The sequence below is a fragment of the Leucoraja erinacea genome, chromosome 11, assembly GCF_028641065.1.
Source record: "Leucoraja erinacea ecotype New England chromosome 11, Leri_hhj_1, whole genome shotgun sequence".
Classification (NCBI taxonomy): Eukaryota; Metazoa; Chordata; class Chondrichthyes; order Rajiformes; family Rajidae; genus Leucoraja; species Leucoraja erinaceus.
In genome coordinates this window covers 34,487,569-34,507,114 of record NC_073387.1, presented here as the reverse complement: position 1 = coordinate 34,507,114, position 19,546 = coordinate 34,487,569, and the positions used below count along the sequence as shown (strand labels likewise).

The window sequence follows — 19,546 nt, the reverse complement described above, 5'->3', positions numbered from 1 at the left end:
AGAGTGGATAGGGGAGAACCAGTGGATGTGTTATATCTGGACTTTCAGAAGGCTTTCGACAAGGTCCCACATACGAGATTAGTATACAAACTTAAAGCACACGGTATTGGGGGTTCAGTATTGATGGGGATAGAGAACTGGCTGGCAAACAGGAAGCAAAGAGTAGGAGTAAACGGGTCCTTTTCAGAATGGCAGGCAGTGACTAGTGGGGTACCGCAAGGCTCAGTGCTGGGACCCCAGCTATTTACAATATATATTAATGATTTGGACGAGGGAATTGAATGCAACATCTCCAAGTTTGCGGATGACACTAAGCTGGGGGGCAGTGGTAGTGTGAGGAGGATGCTAGGAGGCTGCAGGGTGACTTGGATAGGCTGGGTGAGTGGGCAAATGCATAGCAGATGCAGTATAATGCGGATAAATGTGAGGTTATCCACTTTGGTGGCAAAAACAGGAAAGTAGACTATTATCTAAATGGTGGCCGATTAGGAAAAGGGGAGATGCAACGAGACCTGGGTGTCATGGTACACCAGTCATTGAAAGTAGGCAAAGTGTTCAAGAAGGAACTGCAGATGCTGGAAGATCGAAGGTACACAAAAATGCTGGAGGAACTCAGCGGGTGCAGCAGCATCTATGGAGCGATGGAAATAGGCGACGTTTTGGGCCGAAACCCTTCTACAGTCTGAAGAAGGGTTTCGGCCCGAAACGTCGCCTATTTCCTTCGCTCCATAGATGCTGCTGCACTCGCTGAGTTTCTCCAGCATTTTTGTGTACCATTGAAAGTAGGCATGCAGGTGCAGCAAGCAGTGAAGAAAGCGAATGGTATCTTAGCATTCATAGCAAAAGGATTTGAGTATAGGAGCAGGGAGGTTCAACTGCAGTTGTACAGGGTCTTGGTGGGACCACACCTGGAGTATTGCGTACAGTTTTGGTCTCCAAATCTGAGGAAGGACATTATTGCCATAGAGGGAGTGCAGAGAATGTTCAACAGACTGATTCCTGGGATGTCAGGACTTTCATATGAAGAAAGACTGGATAGACTCGGCTTGTACTCGCTAGAATTTAGGAGATTGAGGGGGGATCTTATAGAAACTTACAAAATTCTTAAGGGGTTGGACAGGCTAGATGCAGGAAGATTGTTCCCGATGTTGGGGAAGTCCAGGACAAGGGGTCACAGCTTAAGGATAGAGGGGAAATCTTTTAGGACCGAGATGAGAAAAACATTTTTCACACAGAGAGTGGTGAATCTCTGGAACTTTCTGCCACAGAAGGTAGTTGAGGCCAGTTCATTGGCTATATTTAAGAGGGAGTTAGATGTGGCTCTTGTGGCTAAAGGGATCAGGGAGTATGGAGAGAAGGCAGGTACGGGATACTGAGTTGGATGATCAGCCATGATCATATTGAATGGCGGTGCAGGCTCGAAGGGCCGAATGGCCTACTCCTGCACCTATTTTCTATGTATCTATGTGAGAGCCATGTTACTTGACCACAGCTTTGATGTGGCTGGTCCAGGATAAATTGCTGATTTTATTGTGTAGAGCATTGTCAATATGGACCTGAGAAGGCATTTGATAACTTTCCTCAGAATAGCCTAATAGTTTAAATGGAATCAGGTGAAGAAACAAAATGATTGAACCCACTAGGAAATGTCAAGCAACAGGATTCAAAGAGTATAGATAACAGATATACACTGAAACAGGGAAGATCTAACATCCCTTATCCCACAAGAATCTGTGTAACAAATGCAATTACTCATTACGTTTTAAATGATTTAGGTGAAGTCAGATCGCCAACTTTGTCAATGATAAAGGAGAAGACACAGTAACCAGTTCAAATAGAGGCATTAATTTGCAAACTGGCATCAACAAATTAGGTGATGCCTCACCCGCTGAGTTTCTCCAGCATTTTTGTCTACCTTCAACAAGTTAAGTAAATTAAGTAACTGTTGATTTCATTATCAACAAGAATAAGGATATCCTTCACTAATCTCAAGAAAGAGAACTTAATAAATAGTGAAAACTTAAAAACAATTAAAGTTAAAGAAAAGAGGGATCTTACAATATAGATCAATAAAACTCCATAGATAAATACAAAAGGTAATCACATAGGCAAATAAAATATTGGTCTTTATCTTCAAGGGAATTCTGGGGAATACAAGTACTGCTTTAACTACACAAAACTTTGCATAGACCCTACTTCACCTCAGGAAAGATATCTTGGGCATGGAGAATTTACCAGAATGACTACTGAACTCCATGTGTAAAAGAAGAAATTATACAAACTAGGTTTAGGTTTATTATTGTCACTGTGTACCACGGTGCAGGGAAATGACAATTAGATCAGGTAACACTATCCATAAATACAAACAAGCCAAACTCAAGTACAATAGGTAGAGCAAAGGGGAAGATATAGAGTGCAGAATATAGTTCTCAGCAGTGTAGCTCATCACATCCATAGACTATGATTGCATTCCCTGGAATTCAGGTTCTTAAAATGGTACTGCAGCGAACTAATTATAGGGGTAAAAAGACTATTCCTCTTAGGAATCAGTGAAGCTAGGAAATATTTCAATATGGGGAGGACGTTAGAAATTTAGAAATTTAGAACTCTTGCCCACAAATGTCAACGGATACTAAATTACTTGTTAACTTTATAACTCCAAGTCTGGCAAAAGCAAATACCAAACAAAGTAAATAGAGGGAACAAGCTGGACTGAAGGGATTGATTAGCTGATGTCTCATTGAATGGTAGAAGACACTCAAGAGTCTAACCAATCAGCCCCTTCCTAAAATCAAATAAATCTGGAAAAGAGGAAGATCAAATAAGCAAAGGTTGCGCTACATTGAGTCTTCTAAAAGCATTCTTCTTTAACATAACACTGAAGTGCCATGTCACAAAAACTGGTGAGATGCAGTTAAACTTCAGAACACTTGGGTTAAGGAGGGAGGTAGGCAGAGAAAGAAATTGTGAGTAGTATTGCTGATCCTAATCAAGTTCCAATGGCATCTGATGGAAAGTACACTCACATCTTTATCTGACAAGGAGCAGATTGAGCTCTAATGCCACCAATAATCACGTGGCACAAGGAATGTCAGCTTGCGTCGCCACAATTGGAGGATACGCCTGGAAATGTAACCCGGTTATAAAGAACCAGCACTTTGAGTGATACTCCAGCACTTTGTGTTCTTTTTTGTGAACCAGTTCCTTGCTTCTAAACTGTATAACATCACTGGGAAGAGATCAGAAAATCTTGTTTTTGCCATGGCTTGTGCAATATTCATGATTTACCAATTTATCACATGTCAATGGGGAACAGTGACATGATTGAAAAAGACATGTCAGTTCCTGCTTGGTTTTTGACCACAAATGATGCTGCAAGAATTGAGAAATGTAACGTACAGACTCAAGCTAGTCTTGCATTGATCTGACAGGACATATCTTATTCGACCAGCAGACTCCACAGACAGGATAAAATGCTTAAATTTTGTTTTTTGTATGTGTGTGTGTGTGTGTGTGGCTCAGTTACAGACAAGAACCAGAGTACGTGGTGAGAGGGAAGGAATTTACAATCCTTCCTTAAACTAAATGGGATAAATTGCGCAAACAGCAGGGAAGACATACCAGGACCCTCTTGTAGATAACTCATTATCTGATAGTTCATCCAAAGGATAACATAATGCTTTGTTTTTAAACACTGAGATAACAATGTAAGACAGTAACAAAGGAATAGCAGAAAATCATCCTTCCTGTTATCTTCCTCAAACTATTAAGAGACTTTTATTGAGAAAGGTTCAGTCTTTAGCTTTAAAAATATGTTGTTTAAAAAAAAAAAGGCTTTACTTGACCCCACCTCTCACCATCACCTCTATCAGACTAAAAAAATGGGACCACAACATATGGATCCATCCCTCCCACAGATACTGCCTGCCCCACTGAGTTCCTCCAGCATCTGCAGTTTCTTCTGTCTCGATTAAATCTAGTAACACAGCTTTATTAACCCAATGTACTACCTGTAACCAATGGTAATCAATAATAGATTGAGACCTATCTAGCACAGAGAGCCCCATGGCACCATTAACAAGCAAGACTTATCACACATATTTGGACATTTAACTAAAACCTACGTAAAAATATTAGGTTTTATGGAGCTTCCACAATATGGAGGCACAGAGATAGTAAAGGGAATTCCACAGCATAGGGTCATCAATGGCAGAGCAATTTTGGGAATGTTTGTGAAATGAAAAGCAAATAAATGAGCGAGTATTACAGCTAATGTTGAATAGGATAATAGAATAGAGCATAGGCCATGAATGAATTGGAAACACGAATGGAACTTCTTACGAGCTCGGCACCTTTTAACTGTGTAGGACAGCATGCTCAGGAATAATAAGTGAAAGGAGTGGTGAAAGTTAGGGAAAAGGCAGAAAATTTGTGATGTCACAAAATGCTGGAGCAACTCAGCAGGACAGGTAGTATCCCTGGATAGAAGGAATGGGTGATGTTTCGGGGAGAGAGCCTAGACAGAGTCAAGGGAGTGGGAGACAGAGATTATGGAAGGGTAAGGTGTGAAACGAGAGATCAAAGGGGATGAAGCTCAAGGAAAATGTAGAATAGATTATTGTTAGCTAGGGGAAGCTGACAACGAGGCATACAAAGATAAAGGACCTTTTCATTAGGGGAGTATGAGTCAATCACTTGGATGCCGTCCCTGGTGGTCAGCATTGCTTCCATGTTACATGGTCATCACTTGGAGAGGCCTGGCTGCAGCATCTTCTCCCATCTCCAACCCATCATTCCAATTCAGGCCCACACCCATTATCAATGGAATTAGCCACTGTGTTCCTGTGTTACTCAAGAACAACCCCACACACTGCCTACCCAATTCTCAATGGAAACTACATTGTCATGAGATCAAACTCAGCTGCTGTTTGTGTTTCTTATAGCTGCATTGAAGTTTCTGGAATGGCATGTTTGCAAAGAAGCAGTGTAGTTACAATTTATAGCACCATCTTAATGTGCATATTCATACAACCAATCATCACGCTATGGAACACTATAAATACCAACAGCATCGAACTACAAACTGACACAATTTCACTAGGGACTTTAGGCGTTGTCTTGTTTTAGCGCTATATTGGGTTTTTTTTAATTTATTGAACTGTATTTTCTTCTGTTCGTTCTTTATATTATCTGTTAAGAACTGTGTTTACAAACCTGTTGTACTATTGCTGCAAGTAAGAATTTCATTGTTCCATTCCGGTACATATGACAATAAAACACTCTTGATCTTCCCTGTATACATTTTGCAGCTTCTTTAATAATATGGATAAACTCAGTAAATATTAAAACCAATGCTCGCGAAACATGATGCGATAACTGATACAAAGAATACACAACTATCAGAAGCTATATTTGCCAATTTAAATGCTACTTTCAATTATACTTTACTTTTGTCAGAAAATGGGAAATATGATGCTGAGATCCAGACACAATAAGCACAAGGGAATAACAACTCCAGACACTGCAAAATCAATTGTCAAACATTTGTACACAGTTGGAATTTTGTACATGACAACCAATCAGATAACTAAAAGGACAATGAAAAACAGTATTAAGCTTTATACTTGCTGGTACTGTAAGCTAGTCTCTATATAAAGCATTGTTACTTTAACTGTAAAATTTACAATATTCAAATGAAAAAGTGCAGCTCTCAGCAGCAAGAATCTGTGACTATGCTGCTTCTTTCAGCGAGGTGCCCTTTCAAACTAAGGTCAGAACAAATCTTAGGATCAGATATTTGGCTGGAACTGAAGGTCTAACAAAGCTCATGCATTCAGTCTGCTGAGCAATGGTGCTATTGGAACTGCAAAATATCAACCATCCCCTCATTCTAATGGGCAAAGAAAGCAAGACGAACTGCAGATTGAGAAAACTGAGATTACAATTCTAAAATAATAAATCAAGTTGGCAGAGAGCTGAAATTGGAAAAGAATAAAGTATTAAGTTGCTGGAAATAGGAGTTTGAAAGCTGAACTTTTAAATAAAAAATATTACCGTATCTTTCCCCTGGTTCTAATCAGTTCCAGTCCCATCACATCACACATGATGTCAACCGCTGCTCAGATATCAACGGTCATATAATCAAATAGCTAGAGTTCCTCTTTATCCATTTTGTCCAATATTATAGCAGACTTCGGTGCTCACTAGTCCTTCAACTACAGAACTGTTGCACTGTCCATTTACTAACCACAATTATATTTTATGGCATCTTAGATTATTATTTTTTTTTAATCAGTTGAATCTGAAAGAAACTGCTTACCAAGATGGTGTTTATATCACTAATGATGATGATATTTTTACTGAACTCAACAATCAACCGATTTAGGTAAGTTATTGTGTGCTGGATTATAAATCAATCCTTATTATATAATAAAACCCCCACCTGGTCACCAAACTTTGCTGAATTGACTTTGTCACCATGTTCCCACCCACAGGCTATACTGTTTAGTTTAGAGATAAAGCGCTGAAACTGGCCCTTCGGCCCACCTAGTCCATGCCAACCAACAATCCCTATAGACTAGCACTACCCTACACACTAGGAACAATTTACAATTTTACGAAAGCCAATTAACCTACAAACCTGTACGTCTTTGGACCGTGGGAGTAAACTGGAGCACCCGGAGAAAACCCACGTGATCACTGAAGGAATGTACAAACTCTTTACAGACAGCACCCGTATTCAGGATTGAACCAGAGTCTCTGCTGCTCTAAGGCAGCAACTCTACCGCTGCACCACCATGCCGCCCTATATACTGTTAACCAAATGAAAACAAAAGCTTTTTTTCCAGCTTCAAGCTAACCTATTCCAGCAATGGGAAATGCTGACCAAATTTGCCTGAGGTGCCTCTTTATGCTGCTTAAAGTCTAACACTTTTTGATATGAATGCATAATTTAGTATTTATCACAATTTGCTTCTGAAACACATGTACCATCTTTCGCCCCCTGGCTTGTATTAGTGACGACTCATCTGTGTATGCACAAACATTGCAAGTACTCTATGTATCCAGGATATACAAGCTATTTATGAGCACATTAATTAAACTATTTATGAGCACATCCAGTCATACGCAACTGTAGCACTGGATTTTGAATGGGAACAATGGCTAAAAACATATCTTCCACTACCAATGCAATACATCAAGCAGAGCTAAAATTGTGCTTTTCCAATCTGCAATATTGCTGTTTTATGTGGATCACACACCCAGTACATTTAACCCCAGAAGCATTATCTGAAAGAGCAGTCTTGTTTTTTGAGACATGCAATCATAGTACTGATGCCTTAAAGATAATTGTAACATTTTACAACCAAAATCCATTGTGCACTTGTGCATTATAGTCTGACTATTGCAGATAGACATCTGGCAGTACCACCTTTAGGGCCTAAAGAACAGAATTTATGGGAGAAAGATGATAGGGTGGAGAAAATAGACAGCAGTGTTACTTTACCTGGCAGGAAAGGAATATAACGCTGCTTGGGATCCTTCTGGCCTCCCTCCACTGGGAATGTATCCAACAGCTGCATCTGCACAACACAATATGCAGAATGAGAAAAAGTACATGCAAAAAGAAAATGGTAAATCTATTTACTTAAAAATAAATTTAGACAGGAAGCTTTATGTGAATACAGCATTACTTAGTGTGAAATGCATTTTGACCAGATATGCTGTTTAACTCATTTGCTGTTCAAACAAGACCTTCCAATAGATCTCATTATTAATATATTTCCCTTACTGCCTACAGCAGAAATATTTTTCACACTAATACCACGTCAATTAATCATTCGACCATGAACCAGGTACAGAATTGTTTCAATGTAAACTGATTATTTATTGATCTTCTTTTATAATCAAGACATCCTATATTTGACAACACATAAGAGAGACATTTTAGGATTTTTGTTTTAACCTTAGTTAAGTGTTTGTTCAGCTCAACTTTAGGCAAAGTTATTGAAGCAATATTTCACTCAAAATTATAATAATCTCAAAGATCACAAAGGAGTACACTGACAGAATATTTATTCCAAACGTGGTGGAAACTGGTAAAAAAAAAAGTAGGTATTAAAACCATGCACAAGTATTTGCTTCTTAAAATCTTTCTTGCAAGAGGTAGGTGGGAAGTGTAAAAAACAAAAAGAAAGCTTGTACTCGTTAGGAGATAAGAGAGAGAGACACAAAAAGCTTGAGTAACTCAGCGGACCAGACGGCATCTCTGGAGAAAAGGAATAGGTGACGTTTCGGATCAAGACCCTTCCTCAGAGTCTAAGTCTGAAGAAGGGTCTCAACCCAAAACGTCACCTATCCCTTTTCTCCAGACATGCTGTCTGACCCACTGAGTTACTCCAACTTTTTGTGTCTATCTTCGGTTTAAACCAGCAGCTGCAGTTCCTTCCTACACAGGAGATTTGAGAGAACAGATTACATAAGTGACAGAGGTGGTGGCTACATTGACAAAGGTTTATTGAACATATTTGAGATGAATGAAAACAGAGAACTGAAAGCAAAAGGAAAAGAAAACTAACACATATAAAGCAAAACACTGCAGATGCTGAAATATCTGGACAAAAAAGTGCTATACATACTCAACACATCAGGCAGCAGATATATTGGAAGAAATAATTACCACACAGAACAAGAAAACTTAGCAAGCAAAACACACTTTAAATTATAGGAAGGAAGAGAAATGAAACGAACAAAGAGAATGTGTGTGATGAGCTTGAGGCTAAGAGACTGAATGCTCAAGAGGGTCTAAAATTGCAACTGAACTGTCTGAAGGAAGTGTGCAAAGGGAATAAGAAAGAGAGAAAGAAAAGAAAGCACCAGAATTATGTGAGGCAAAATAAAACAGAGCCAGGGTTTGTAGAGAACAATTACTGGTTAATGACAATATAGGTTAATGACTTTTCATCAGAACTGGCCAATTCTCATAAAAGTGGAAAGGCTGGTTATGCATGGCTGTTGAATTCTATGTCCCGTCCTAAGGGTTGCAATGAGCCCGGTCAGAAGGAGTAACAGGTCTCCAAGTTTGCACTGCACTCGGCTGAACCAGCTGTTTAATTTAGCTCAACTTTGTTTCCTGTTCAGTTGCTGTTCCAGCACCTCCTGCTCATCCCCATCATGGCCTCACCACGAGAGATTCACTCAGTTATTCCCCACAAATTGTCCTGAGACTAGTTCATAGTTTATTCAGAAATCAGCATTAAAAGGTGCACATTCTATCCTATACATTTGAATGCAGACTCACTATTGCATTGGTTTCAATATAAACTGATTCTTCATATACCGAGTCTGGATAAAAATGTAACAGCATGGGCAGCAAGGGTAAAGCATTATATTCCTCCAGATTTCACCAAAACATGGATGAAAGCAAAAGTGCTGACATGAAAAGACAAGTTCTAAACGCCTTTCTTGCACCTTGACATGCAAATATGCTGTTCTGGGGTTAATCTGGCCTTCTGCAACCTCTGTCGCAGTCAAATTGTTACCCGTTGATTTACCCAAGTACTAATGGGTCATCTCAAGGAAGCTGGCTAGATGTTTGCCCAATGCCCAGCAATAACACCAATTATACCTGGCGGAAAGACTTATGGACAGTTGATCCCAATTCCACTGGCTTCCTGCCCATCTATTAAAATTTCACTTTCAAGGAGAATACATGGGGGGATACAGGAAGAAACTAAATGAAAGGAAAAATATTCATAGAAATTGATAAGCAGAAGTGAAATTATGAAAATAGACACAAAATGCTGGAGTAACTCAATGGTCATGCAGCATCACTGGAGAAAAGGAATAGGTGACTTTCAGATCAGAATCCTTCTTCTGACAGTCTGAAGAAGTGTTTCGGCCCGAAACGTCACCTATTTCCTTCGCTCCATAGATGCTCCTGCACCCGCTGAGTTACTCCAGCATTTTTGTGTACCTTCCTTCTTCAGACAGTTTGAATCAGTATCGACTGTTCCTTCTGACACAACAAAATTATGAAAATCTTTTAGTGCTGGACTGTTTAATATCATTTGGTTTTGCTTTACAATTTATTTTTAGTTGATTATCCTGTATTTTCTCCCACTTCATTTATCGGTGCCATTCAAAGGAATATTAACTTCACCATGCTCCACCGTGACCTCCCGTTTAAAAAAAATATCTTAATTTCCCAATGTAGTGCCTTTCCATCACCAGGGTATGTGTAATTCCAATATATTTATAGGTTATCATTTGAATGGAATATTTCTAACAGGATTAGTGCATGTTAGTAATGGTGAGGGATATGTAAATTAAGCAATATTAGTTTAGTATCAAATATGACATACTCTTTTCAACAAGAAGCTTTAAAGAGCAGCCTAAAATCTGACAGAAATTATGCAAGAGATCCCATGCCACCCAGCACTTGGAACAAAATGTAACAGGGTGGTTTGGAATTATGATGATCGTTGCTGAAATGACAGAATCCAGACACCAAGCTTGTTCAACCATCTTAAGATCTGATTGCATGCCACACAGGATAGGAGTAATAAAAAGTCATCTTCATCTGGTGAAAGAACAATCTCATAATTGTCTACAAAAGGAGTAACAAAAGCTGGCTTCATTTTGAAATGGAACAATTTAATCGTTGTTCGCAATAGCTCCAAAATATGCAACTATATCATTCTGAGGTTAAATGAATCATTAGAACTGAATGCTTCTCCTAACGTTATAACTCTTAGTCTCCACTGAAACAAGAGGATATTTGTATGGATCCAGTATTCCGTTGCAAGGGCACACAGTTAATGCATCCACTTCCAAAATGCCTGCAGCAACAAAATAACAAGAGGCCAGCACTAAAAAAACCTGTTCCAAATAAGAGGATCTGGTCGAAATACTGGTGGTGTTTCTAATTAGCAGATGCACGGACATGTATCTATAGTCGACTGACAATTCAGAGCTGTGCTCGACAGCTGAGCCATGGCTCAAAGTGAAGACGTTCACAAATTTATTCTCCAAGCACAAGTTTAGAAAATTTGTAAAGATTTAAAACATTATCATCAACACAGCTCCAGCATGCTTGACAGAGCAATCACATACATAAGCTTTAAAATAGCATGCAATGCTTCATTGGTAAAATAAAAACTGCTAAAGTTATCTTCCGTTTACAACTTTGTCCAAATGCAACTACTGCCCACAGCTACTCAAAATAAACTCTAACCCAGTCGTGTGTTCATGTACTAGGAATCCACTGGTTATGAACAGATTTTTTATGAGGTTCAAAAGCAGGGCCCGGTCTTGCCTGAATTGTTCAGCATTTTAAGAGAAAAATCAGTACGTGGACACTACACAGATCTGACAACCTATCGATTGCAGGGGTGAATTCTCAGACTACAATTTGAGGAAAAATACGATCTTATAGGAAGTGCACACAAATAGGAAGGAACTGCATTCACTGGTTTATACCAAAGATAGACACAAAATGCTGGAGCAACTCAGCAGGACAAGCAGCATCTCTGGAGAGAAAGAATTAGTGACGTTTTGGGACAAGACCCTTCTTCACACCTAATTATTATTTTGATTTAATGTTTTTCATTACTTCAAATGGCTTTTAAATTATCTTGTGATATAAAATAAAATCTTTAAAGAAAATCTTGAAAATCTTTAGACTGAAGAAATATACATTTAAACATTTTTTAATGCACCGAGAGCTTTGACAGAAGCCGTAGTTTTTCTTCTTCATTCCCTCCAAAAGGGTGACAGAGATGTTTGGGGGTGGGACATCTGCACTGCACCGTGCCGGCTCCAGCTGGCATTCAATCCTTGCTACTGGGCTCAAGGAGGGGAAGAGAAAGGGCTGTGAAAGATTATCTCACCATCTAAAGTGCACCAGGCGCAAGTATGTGGGGAGCGCAGCCTGTGAGTCTGTCCAGTGGATACAGTGGAGCACCATTAAGCTCAATGAATCCATCAATTTAAACAAAGTTGACAACAATGGGTTCATTTTTAAAAAAAAAATCAAATTAAGGTGCATCTACCCACAAAGTGCAGAGCAATAAATTTAAATTTGAAATTGTCAGATAAAATAATCATTGTTGCTTCCATAATAATGTCTATTTCTTTTGAGATTAACATAACTGCCAAATCTAATGACTATTCCTTATTGATTTTCATTCAAATTGTGTAGGTCTTGCCTGAAGGTAAAACTCTCACTGCTGCCCAAAGATCCTGTAGCGAGCAAGATAGTCCACTCGACGGAAAAAAAAGTAGTAGGGTCATGGGTAATCTTTCGCCCCATTTCCGTAACGGGCTTCCGTCTCCGCACCAAAGATCCCATAGCGGAGCAAAGATACTAGTTCGGAGACGGAATCTGGTTACGGAAAGATCAATGATCTTTGGTAAAAATCTCTTCATTTTCATTCTGCCTCTCTGCCTCACAATAAAAAGCAAAAAGATGCCTGTGTACCTTATACAGCGTGTGGGAAGTCTGGCCCGGATCAGCACGGCTGGGACGCCAGGGTAAAGTTGCGGGGAGATTTGCAATGTATTTTTATGTAATGTCTGGGCCTTGTGTCCAAAATAAATTTGATCATTATATATAAAAATCTAGAGAAATATATATGTGTGTGTTATATGATTATATACATCTATATCACATTCATATATGTGTGTGTATGTGTGTTCTTTCCTACACAATCTAATCAGTTGTATTAAGATGGAACTGCAGAAACCCTTGGGTTTCGGCCCAAAACGTTGCCTATTTCTGTCGCTCCGTAGATGCTGCTGCACCCGCTGAGTTTCTCCAGCACTTTTGTCTACCTAATCAGTTGTATGGTCGCTGAATAAAATCGTCCTTAAGTTATACATAATTTGTTAATCTTGCTCAAAACAAATTTTATTTGGTTAAATACTTTATTTAGACAACCCAACCATTACAGACAGATCTCATTCCACTCTCTGGCTATTGGGAAGACCAGACCCATTTTATTGTTGAAAAGCAATTCCATAGACACAAAAGATCATTAAGGAACATTAAGGAACATTCCAAGAGTAGAGCAACTGGAATCTTCATATTGCTATTATTTTTCCAAATACCGCAGTTGTGAACAGTGTGATTAGATAAATTACAGAGTGCAAGTGTAATACAAAAAATCAACTCAAAAACAGCACATGAGCCATTTAAAAAGAAATGTTTTAAAAAAAATATTTAAAAAAAAGACAACAGAATCAGAATTTGTTAACATATTCATCTTTAACAAAATTTAACAGAATTATGAATTAACATAATTATGAATCTAACCCTATATCACAGACGCAAACTGTTCCCCCACAACGCTGATTACACTGCGAGAGGGATATACAAAGTCGGGATGGATTACAGAAATGGCCGAAGAAAAGGCCGACGTTCCGCTCCGTTGCGTACTACACGTCAGCCCATTGGATTTAGCAGGAGTGGGCTACCTTGCTCGCTGTAGGATTTTTGCTGCTGCCTGCCTTGCTCCAGGATCCTAATGTTCTGGCATCCTTCTCTGAATCGAGGCTAGTGAGTGAAAACCAGACTTGCTCAAGTCCAAACTGCCAGCATCTAAATCTACATCCAAGTCCAGTTGCTGGGCAGATCTATTGACAGGTTAACAAGGACAAAGGTGAGTCCTGAATGTGACCTGAATGGACTTAGATACATCAGAACCTGTGAAAGCAGAGGCAGATATACACAATCTAGGTCTGTAGAAGTCTCGAACCTGAAATGTCACATATTATTTTTCTCCAGAGATCCTGCCTGACCCACTGAGTTACTCCAGCATTTTGTGTCTATCTTCAGTGTAAATCAGCACCTGCAGTTCCTTCTGAGATAATCTAGGTGTTGACTAAAGGTTACAGAATAAAAGTCAATATTTGGTTCTCCAGAAATGCTTAATCCTTTATGAAGCCTTGTATACAGGCAGAGTGTTCACTCCGCCCTCTCCCACCTCGACAACAGAGACACTTACGTAAGAATGCTGTTCATCGATTACAGCTCAGCATTCAACACCATTATACCATCAAAACTGATCACCAAACTCGGTAACCTGGGCATCGACCCCTCCCTCTGCAACTGGATACTGGACTTTCTAACCAACAGACCCCAGTCTGTGAGGTTAGACAAGCACACCTCTTCAACCCTCACCCTGACCACCGGCATTCCACAGGGCTGTGTGCTGAGCCCCCTCCTCTACTCCCTCTTCACCTATGACTGCACACCTGTACATGGCACTAACACCATCATCAAGTATGCAGATGATACAACGGTGATTGGCCTCATCAGCAACAACGATGAGTTGGCCTACAGGGAGGAGGTCCAGCACTTAGCAGCATGGTGCGCTGACAACAACCTGGCCCTTAACTCCAAGAAGACCAAGGAGCTCATTAACGGGACGGGGGGTGGAACGTGTTTCTAGCTTCAGGTTCCTGGGAGTCAACATCTCCGATGACCTCTCTTGGACCCACAATACCTCTACTCTGATCAAGAAGGCTCATCAGCGTCTCTTCTTCCTGAGGAGACTGAAGAAGGTCCATCTGTCTCCTCAGATCCTGGTGAACTTCTACCGCTGCACCATCGAGAGCATCCTTACCAACTGCATCACAGTATGGTATGGCAACTGCTCTGTCTCCGACCGGAAGGCATTGCAGAGGGTGGTGAAAATTGCCCAACGCATCACCGGTTCCTCGCTCCCCTCCATTGAGTCTGTCCAAAGCAAGCGCTGTCTGCGGAGGGCGCTCAGCATCGCCAAGGACTGCTCTCACCCCAACCATGGACTGTTTACCCTCCTACCATCCGGGAGGCGCTACAGGTCTCTCCGTTGCCGAACCAGCAGGTCGAGGAACAGCTTCTTCCCGGCGGCTGTCACTCTACTCAACAACGTACCTCGGTGACTGCCAATCACCACCCCCCCTCCCCGGACACTTATTATTATTTATTCAAATCGTTTGCTATGTCGCTCTTCAAGGGAGATGCTAAATGCATTTCGTTGTCTCTGTACTGTACACTGACAATGACAATTAAAATTGAATCTGAATCTGAATCTGAATCTGAGTGTTGACCTGGCATTACAGATATTTCTTCATGCTTCTGAAGTTTCAGTTTGGACCAGTCTTCCACCACAATAACTGCCAAGCAGTCAGACATCTGTGATTCACTCACTACACTTAGTGTGGAAAAATGAACCTCCTTCAAACCTGTGCAAATAGGATCAGTTTCAAAAGTTCTCAGTGGCAGTTTCCAGACCTACACTGAGATCAAAGCTCCACTTACAGCGGCAAGGAATAATGTTGGGCAAGATGTTCTGGTTTAGGAGAGTGGTCGACTATTTTTCAAAATGGAGAGCCAGACCTGATTTATGAGGTCAGTCTTGATTTATTATTTTTTTTTTTTTTGCTTCTCTCGATTGACTGAAGAGACCATGAATGCGACTGCACTCCGTGCTCTTTTGATCCCATATTAGAAACATAGAAACACAGAAAATAGGTGCAAGAGGAGGCCATTCGGCCCTTCGAGTCAGCACCGCCATTCATTGTGATCATGGCTGATCGTCCCCTATCAATAACCCGTGCCTGCCTTCTCCCCATATCCCTTGACTCCACTAGTCCCTGAGCTCAATCTAACTCTCTCTTAAATCCATCCAGTGACTTGGCCTCCACTGCCCTCTGTGGCAGGGAATTCCATAAATTCACAACTCTCTGGGTGAAAAAGTTTTTTATCACCTCAGTCTTAAATAACCTCCCCTTTATTCTAAGACTGTGGCCCCTGATTCTGGACTCGCCCAACATTGGGAACATTTTTCCTGCATCTAGTTTGTCCAGTCCTTTTATAATTTTATATGTTTCTATAAGAATTCCCCCTCATCCTTCTAAACTCCAGTGAATACAAGCTTAGTCTATTCAATCTTTCCTCACAAGACAGTCCCGCCATCCCAGGGATCAATCTCGTGAATCTACGCTGCACTGCCTCAATCACAAGGATGTCCTTCCTCAAATTAGGAGACCAAAACTGTACACAATACTCCAGATGTGGTCTCACCAGAGCCCTATACAACTGCGGAAGAACCTCTTTACTCCTATACTGAAATCCTCTTGTTATAATGCCAACATTCCATTAGCTTTCTTCACTTCCTGCTGTACCTGTAAGCCAACTTTCAGTGACCGGTCTCGCTGCACCTCCCCCTTACCTAACCCCATTGAGATAATAATCTGCCCCCTTGTTTTTGCTGCCAAAGTGGATAACCTCACATTTATCTATATTATACCGTATCTGCCATGCATCTGCCCACTCACTCAACCTGCCCAGGTCACCCTGCAACCTCCTAACATCCTCTTCACAGCTCACACTGCCACCCAGCTTTGTGTCATCCGCAAACTTGCGAGTGTTGCTTCTAATTCTCTCTTCCAAATCATCAATATTAAATATATATTCGCAGAAGGGCAACAATATAGGGTATAAAATAATTAAACGCGTACTTGGAAAGAGTACACAGAAGATTAACAAGGATGTTGCCAGGACTCAAGTGCCTAAGACACAGGGAGAGGTTAGGCAGACTAGGACTTTATTCCTTGGAGCGCACACAGAGTAGTGATCTTACAGAGATGTATAGAATCATGAGTAGATTAGATAAGATGAATGCTCAGTCTTTTTCTCAGGGTATTTGAATCAAGAACTAGAGGGCATAGTATAGTCTTAAGAGGGCATAAGAGAAAAATTTAAGAGGAACCAAGGGGGTAACTTTTTCACAGAAAAGGTGGTGGGTACAGGGAATGGGCTGCCAGAGGAAGTAATTGAGACAGGTACAATAACAATATTTTAAAGACATTTGGATAGGAACGGTTTAGAGGGCTGTGAGTCTAATGCAGGCAAATGGGTACAGCTTACATTGGACATCTTAGTTAGTATGGACAAGTTCGGTCGAAAGGTCTGTTTCTGTGCTGTATCGACTCTATGGCCCTAAATGAAAATTATGCACTGGATTTCACTGCATGTTAATTCTGATACGCATTCATTGTTCTTAGGCAATCTGCTGAGCAAGTGCATCGTCATATGTTCTGGTAGAAGAATTTTGACATTGAATATATGTTCAGTGAAAGAATATAAACGCTAAGAAATTCTATCAAGTACCAAAATGTCTTTAGAACTTAAAACCAATGGAAGCAAATGATATTTTCCATATGCGTAGCTTGGTCTTCTGTATGATAATCTGGAGGTTGGCCCTGACACTGAATTAGTATTCCTTTATTTCCACCAGGAAAACTCTAAATGGACTTCTCTGCCACAGTTGTCCATCTGTGTCAGTATGGTCTCACTCATGGTTCCAAACTTGTGGAGCCCATTCTTATTCCCAAAGACATATAGTCCCTATATGATAGCAGAATACAGGACAATTTTCCCCAATGGAAACCATCACTTAAAGAGCTCCCATCAGGTGAGGTCATGAAGGCAAGGTGATGCTAAGTCGGTAATGCTTGGACTACGGCCTTAACATTATTTTTGATCATTATATGCAATACATCCAAAATTCCCATTTCAAAACTTTCCAATACATTGCATTCTCATCAACACAAGTTCATATTCTTTGCATGGTGTCACTTTGGAGCAATATCGACGAATTTGCAACAACAAATTGACTGGCCAAAATATTTTAATTCTGAGAAATGTAATAAAACAGTTGTCATGGTTGCATCCTTACATATATTTACATCACAAACGTAACATTTTGAAATTTAAGCGATATTTTTAATGCACTTTTCAATTCAGCCTCATTTTTCTGGCACACAACTCTTTCAGATATTATTCTAAATGGGATGATATATTTCAGATAAATTTTACTGCTCAAATTGCAGTGAAAAAAAGTAAACAATCTATATTCCTAAAAGTCTGATCTTGGCCACTTCCTGTAGTTCTGTATATTGATTTTAGAAAAAACACTGCCACTTATGGCTGTGATTTTTGGCCATCTTACTCAGAGTCCCCCTCCACTGCGCAGGACAAGAGGGTTTTTCCCATCGATGAAAAATAAAAGAGTTATTAGTGTTTAGAAAATGTTGAGATTCTCTATCCTGAAGGACACGCCCCTTCCGGAGGGACCATAAAACCCGGAAGTGTTGAGTGCATCAGCCAGTCTCTGCATGATGGGGGAGGGAGAGGGTCATGTTTCTCCGTCCGAGCTGTGAATAACACTGAGCACATGTCTACTAAACTGTGAATGCCCTTAATGTGGTTTGAAAATGCTTGCTAAAAGTGTGTTTTGGTTTGAGAATGCTAAAGTTGCCTTGCCTAATTGAAAAGTTGGTTTCAGAATGCAAAAGTTGCCTTGCCTAATTAAAGTTCTACCTCATTGGCGGCGCGACTCACCCGTTGCAGCGGCCCCTACAGCCTGTCATTCTTTTTTTTTGTCTAGTTAAATGTAGTGTTGGTGTTTTTTTAATACAGGTTTTAAATGTGTATATGTGGGGGGCGGGGAACTGTTTAAAATCTCTTCCCTGTCCGGGAGACCCGACCTTTTCCCTGTCGGGTCTCCGTTGTCGTTGGGGCCTAGCACCGTGGAGCGGCCTCCAACCTGAACGACCTGGGGGCTCGGGAGACTGCGGAGCTGCAGACTTCTCACCATCGTGGGGCTGGCCGGCCTCGGAGCGTGGGGAGCGATGGTGACTCGCTGCTGCGACTCGACTCCTGGGGCTCGGATGCTCCAGCAACGCAGCCGCAGGTCCGGTGGACTGGGACATCGGGAGCTCTCGGGTCCGGGGGGAGAGACTGCTTCCTGGAGCTCCCGCAACGTGACATCTCCAGCCCGTGTCGTGGGGTTGGAACGACCCGGAGCGAGGACGTACATCGCCCGGCACGGCTTCATGGCCGTGGGACATTCCAGCGCCCGCCGGGGGCTCCAACATTGTGACTTTAGACCGGGAGCGGGGCCGTAAATCGCCCGGCACGGCCTGAAATGGCCATGGGACTTAGCATCGCCCGCCTGGGGGATGGATATCGGGAGAGAAATGGAGAACAGGGGATTGCCTTCCATCACAGTGGGATTACTGTGATGGATGTTTGTGTGAATTAAATTGTGTGTATGTCTGTAGGAAATTGTCTTTGTTTGTATGGCTGTGGAAACGGAATTTCGTTTGAGCCTCACTGAGGCTCAAATGACAATAAATGGTATTGTATTGTATTGTAAAGTTGCCTTGCTTAATTAAAGTTGACTTGTTTAATTAAAGTTGCCTTGCCAAATGCAACAGGTTTGTTTTGAAAATGCGCCTTTTAACTGTGCTTTATTGAAAAGTGTGCATCAGTTTTTGGAAGGAAAAACCGTGAATAAATGTTTTATTAGATCAGGACTGTGTTTAATGACAAATTGGCGCTCATTCCGTGACTTCCGCTTAATGGAGAGGTGGCGCTGAGTGCGTCATTTCCGCTTAGTGGAGCGGTGGCGCTGAGTGCAGAAGGCGCAGAGTGGAGACGCCACCCTGAGCCGTTTGAGTAATTCAAGAGAGCTTACTGCCATGTAAATGG

The 19,546-nt window shown here is 41.0% G+C and overlaps 1 protein-coding gene across 2 annotated transcripts in view; it reads right to left on the bottom strand.

Annotated features, from left to right (window-relative positions):
* sh3pxd2b (SH3 and PX domains 2B) overlaps window positions 1-19,546 on the bottom strand; it is a 224,228-nt gene that overhangs the window by 159,465 nt on the left and 45,217 nt on the right. For both annotated transcript variants that reach the window (XM_055643008.1, XM_055643009.1), the window contains exon 3: window positions 7,508-7,583. In XM_055643008.1, coding sequence (XP_055498983.1) covers window positions 7,508-7,583 — 76 coding nt within the window. The remainder of the gene's footprint in view (window positions 1-7,507; window positions 7,584-19,546) is intronic.